At 29.1% G+C, this 4,999-nt stretch overlaps 1 protein-coding gene across 1 annotated transcript; it reads right to left on the bottom strand.

Annotated features, from left to right (window-relative positions):
- Positions 1–3,124: 3,124 nt before the first annotated feature.
- LOC119679046 (serine protease grass-like) lies at positions 3,125–4,854 on the bottom strand. The gene is made up of 6 exons (XM_038091194.1): positions 4,642–4,854; positions 4,429–4,586; positions 4,000–4,274; positions 3,752–3,945; positions 3,575–3,673; positions 3,125–3,508 (listed from the first exon to the last, which is right to left on the bottom strand). Exons 1-6 carry the CDS (start codon positions 4,715–4,717, stop codon positions 3,198–3,200), a joined length of 1,113 nt encoding a protein of 370 aa, XP_037947122.1. The 5' UTR covers positions 4,718–4,854; the 3' UTR covers positions 3,125–3,197.
- Positions 4,855–4,999: the final 145 nt, after the last annotated feature.

The raw sequence follows: 4,999 nt of genomic DNA, 5'->3' as shown, positions 1-4,999 counted from the left end.
ATTGCACTACAACATGATATGCGGAACTAAATCCAACTTTTTGTACAGTTCGTTTGTAATTTTGTATTAACTTTTGTAAACAACAATGAACAGTGTTGTAAAGTGTTAGGTCTACAGCACTGTTTAGCACTAAGTGATAAAAATTAGATCAGATATTAGTTTACATTATAAAGGGTATTATAAAGGTATAAAGGGTATAAAGGGTATTCAGGCTTTAATGTGATTTTATTGGATATGGTTGGAATGTACAAATCTCAAAAATAATCACAAAATATCTTTTATGAAGCGAGAACACACCAATACAATAAGTTGTAACCAAACGCAGTCGACGAAAATATTTGACAATGTGTGCAGTGAGAATCAGAAATAAGCTAATACGCTGATATATTTAATCATTAAAAATGTCTCACGTGACATCGTAAGTGACTTTACCTAATGCATGCAAGACTGGTTGGCGGAATCTCTCTTTCTATCATTGTGTCTCTTTCATTCCATCTTGTGTTAATATTCTTTTCTGTATTTGAGGTGTCCATTTTTATGAAATAGATATCCTGTGGACTATATAACTTTATTGAGTTAGTTACACTCGCTTCGAAGGTATAAGTATTTTTACTATTTCATAGCTCTTTCTCATATCAATGCTAATACATAGTTTTCATTACGCATTTTAAACTTATCTTAACCAACACTGGAAACAAGCTGTTATTTCAAAACTACTTATCGCGTATTCTCGTGAAGCTGTGTGACTAATATTAAAGATCGAATTCCAGAAATTCGCAACAAAATATAAACAATTCTCTTATCATTAAGTATTCATTTGAAATATTTGTCTAAGTTTGCATTAATAAATAATATGCAATTAATATTAGTGAAATTTTGTACATGAAGCGAAACAATCGAATAATCAAACTTAAACTCAATTTTATGTGATTCATAACACATAAATACATATTTAAGACATTGTGGTTTCAATTAAGAACGAATAATTTTTACAGCAATGTACGGTGCATTCCCGGTAAACAAGTCAAGTTCTATGGCAAGTTAGTCAATGCTATGCTATTATATGTCACATGGTATAAAGCATTCACATAAAATCGTAAATAATTAAATAATATATACTTTACTTTAAGTTATCAAAGTTTCGATCTACAGCAATTATTAAGTAAACAAGTTACTTAGTTTCCAGCTAATATTTTATTAATAGAATAGAAAAAATTACATATATAATATCTAGAATAAATAAATAAATAAATTAATTTTAATCAGTGCAATTAAAATCGTAAAATGAATATTTTTTTAAATTTAATATCATTAGTTTGAGTAATCTGGCACAAAACTACGAATTGGTGAATCAGCGTCCCATCAGCTTCTCATCAGCTTCCTCCAGCAGCAGCTTTGCGGAATCAATGTGTGAAATTCAATGGTTTATGCTGTATTTCGCCTTAATATTTTATAAAAATATTGCCTCAATGCGTCACATGTATATTTTGTGCAGCATAGTAGCAGTTCACTTTTTATTGATTGAATATTGATGGAAGAGACTTCTTAAACACTACATCTTGAAAAATTCCAATGCTTAAAAAACTTTTGAATGGAGGTTTTCATCAGGAATATTCTAAATGGAATGTATTCTAAAACCGTTTTATATCAAAATGTGAACTGACAAAGGCAGTTAAAAGTGATAACCACTCTGAAGTACTTTTCTTATTAACTATTTAATAAGAAATTAATAAATTAATAAATATTAACTATTTATTAATGCACTATCGGTATTTCTTTTTTTATCTCGATTTTATCCGCGTCAAAAAGTTTTATTTTAGTTTATTGAAGCTAATATTTGTTTCCAGCCGACTTATTATTATAGGTGTAGTCACTTATAATTAACTACTTAAGAAACGAATTAATTTATTATTTTTATTTGTTTTTTCATAAATGTTATATTTATTGCTTTAGGTAAAAATAATATTTATAAATCAAATAGAAGACTATAATTAAACAATAATCACACATAAATATAATGAACTTGGTACAATCATCAAATTTTCATCAAATTTTTTTTATATTACTTTAAACTAAATTTGTCGTCATCCAAGGCATTTGATATACAACATTTGTATAAACAGTAGGTGGTGAATCCTTCAAGCCGCATTTTGTTAGTCCAGTTGAAACAAGCCGAAAACGATCAAATGTTTTATAAGAGGCCACTCTCTTTTACATGAATTACTAATTCGAGATCCGTCAAAACATATATGATTAATATGAACGTGCATATGATTGTATGCATAATGGGTAACTGTTAGATGTGTGCACTGAAATACGCGTATCTTCACAAAAATAAATATGTTAAATAGATAACTTATACAATGTTCTTTAACATTTTCTGTTAAACCCCAACCTACAACAACACATGATAAATACTAGTGACAGCCCGTCTCGCAACACACTCAGCTCATTTAGACCCCAAGAAGTAGGCCCACTGTGATCCCACATTAAAAAATGAACAATATTATAAATGAACAATATTGTAGTAAATAATCTCTATAATTTTGGATTACATTTGTTTCGAATATTGTTAGCTTATTAATAATTTTAGTATAGGACCAAATAGGTGTACAATTGCCATATGAGCCAGTTGGGATAATACGGAATTGTTTTACATATAATATAATTCTTACCAGAAATAATAATACTTCTTAGACACGAGCTAGGGAAATAGAATTTAGCTCTCTTAATGAATTGAAAAAGTGCGACCCTAAGTAGGAGAGTCTACGTCTTGCGAAATAAGGACACTGTAACAGAAGGTCTTAAGAAATGCTTAAGAAATTGAATTTATTTAAAAAAAAACGATTTAGATTTAAAAATCACAATTTCTTCATTTCTTTTATTTTAATAACAAATTGTTTTTGTAATATTATAAATAAACAGATTATTATATATTATATCTATATTATAAATAAAGCTAAATTATTTATATTATTTATATATAAATATAATTGCTGTATTTATATAAATTTTTAGGTATGTTTGCTGGTTGTTCATTAAAATGTACAAGACTAGGATTTAAAATTTTGTAAATGATTTTGTTATATGAAAAATTTTAAATATAAAAAAGACTCATAAAAATTGTTTGGTTTTAATATTTCATTTAAAGCTATTAATAAATTATTTTATTAAAAACTATATTATTATTAACATAACTATGTTAAATTTGATGTAATCCAAGGCATCAGCGGTATAATATTGGCATAAACACCAGGTAATGCTTCTTCCAAGCCGCATGCAGCCACACCAAATGAGACAATACCGAACTGCACATACCGATTACTTGTTTTATACGGCGCCATGAAAAATAATGGTCCACCAGAATCACCTTTGCATGCATCAATACGACCTTCTCCCCCAGCACATAAATGTTCATTAGTTAGTCGCATGCGTCTAAACACATTTTGACAAACCCCCAACTCCTGGTGTTTAACTAAACCTTTCATTAACACTGAAGAACTCGTACCTTCACAATTTGCAAAAAATATAACATTAAATATTGTAAATAGGTGTACTTCCAATATTCACCTACTATTTTCAGTTGTACCCCAACCAGCAACTAAATAAAGCTGTTCGCTTTGCAGTTCTATTGAACGCTTAGTTATAGGTAAACAAATTGGTTTTATATGTTCTATTCAAATAAAGATAATACAACAAATAGTGTCTAATATGTGAATTTTTTCATCAAAAATATAAAAATTGCACTTACTATTAAATTCAACATCACGATTCAGTTTAATGATCGCAACATCATTAACCAGTGTTCGTCTCTTATAATCTGGATGCGATATAATTTTTTCAACGCCATATTCGACCACAGGTGGCATACATACAAATTTACGGCCTCTTTTCTCACAATCAGGATCTGTATTCATATCATGTTCCCCAAGACGTACACCAACACTATTTATATTAAATGTAAAAATATATGATGCTAAATTGTTGCGATTTACTTACATATTATAGGTTGCTGACAAGCAATGCCCAGCAGTTAATACATGTCGATGGGTTATCAACGTACCACCACATTTATATGGTTTATCAACTGAATTGTATTTTATTAAAGCCATCCAAGGAAACTCACCAAGTTTAGCTTTTTCACCAAACGCAACTCGATCACCATTAGGTACTCCACATTTGAGGTCATTTAAAATTTGTAAGCCATATTGATTTAAGGAACTTTCATAATCATCTCCACCGTTATTTGGTAAAGAATCACAACAAATGTTAATCTGAACAAACAAAAACGAGTTTTTATTTTTCTCAAGAAAACCTGATTGCTTTAAATTATAAAATAATTACTTTTGCGAAAATTATTTATAATTTCACATAAGCAATTAATTAAAAATAAAAGCGCATATTTTAATCAAATAGAAATGCGCTTACATCATTCGGTGAAGGTCCAGGACAACGAAGTTGTATTAATTGATCTTTTAAACTCTGCGGGAGATATCCATTATATCTTCTTATTTCATTTGCAATTTCAAGACAGGATTGAATTGGTACGCAAGTGCCATAGGAGCCAGTTGGAGTAAGGCACGTTTCTTTACATATATTTTTATTATTTCATTTATAATTATATATAATTATTTTACTTACGTGCATTTGCAACAGCACTTAAGCCAATGAGTACACTAATTGCTATAAGAAAGTATGGAAGATCTCTAGATTCCATCACTATTTTGCGGTTTTAATTTGAGAATATCAAATTAAATAATCAAATCAAATAATCAAATTAAATATATTGTTTAAAACTGTATTAAGAGGATCCTCGCAGCGATACATGCACGCCACACGCGACTGAACACAACTGCTTACTCAGGTCTAGAGAAGTTTTATTTAAAGCTTCTGTAAACAAAGTCAAACAGTGTTGTAAGATGTTAAAAAATGTTGCGAAAGTTAAAGGAGTTTCCTCATACAAACTAAAACTATATAATATTAAGGGTCATGCAAAAAT

The sequence above is a fragment of the Teleopsis dalmanni genome, chromosome 2, assembly GCF_002237135.1.
Source record: "Teleopsis dalmanni isolate 2A chromosome 2, ASM223713v2, whole genome shotgun sequence".
Taxonomy (NCBI): domain Eukaryota; kingdom Metazoa; phylum Arthropoda; class Insecta; order Diptera; family Diopsidae; genus Teleopsis; species Teleopsis dalmanni.
Note: the sequence above shows the minus strand (reverse complement) of the source record. Positions and strands in the feature narration are given on the sequence as shown.

Bases quoted from the DNA above. Each gene is read 5' to 3' on its own strand.
- LOC119679046 (XM_038091194.1), bottom strand. From the start codon at position 4,717: ATGGAATCTAGAGATCTTCCATACTTTCTTATAGCAATTAGTGTACTC. The intron at 4,275-4,428 runs GTAAGCGCATTT...TTGTTTGTTCAG, and splicing joins CTGGACCTTCACCGAATGAT to ATTAACATTTGTTGTGATTC. The intron at 3,509-3,574 runs GTAGGTGAATAT...CAAATTGTGAAG, and splicing joins TTGGGGTACAACTGAAAATA to GTACGAGTTCTTCAGTGTTA.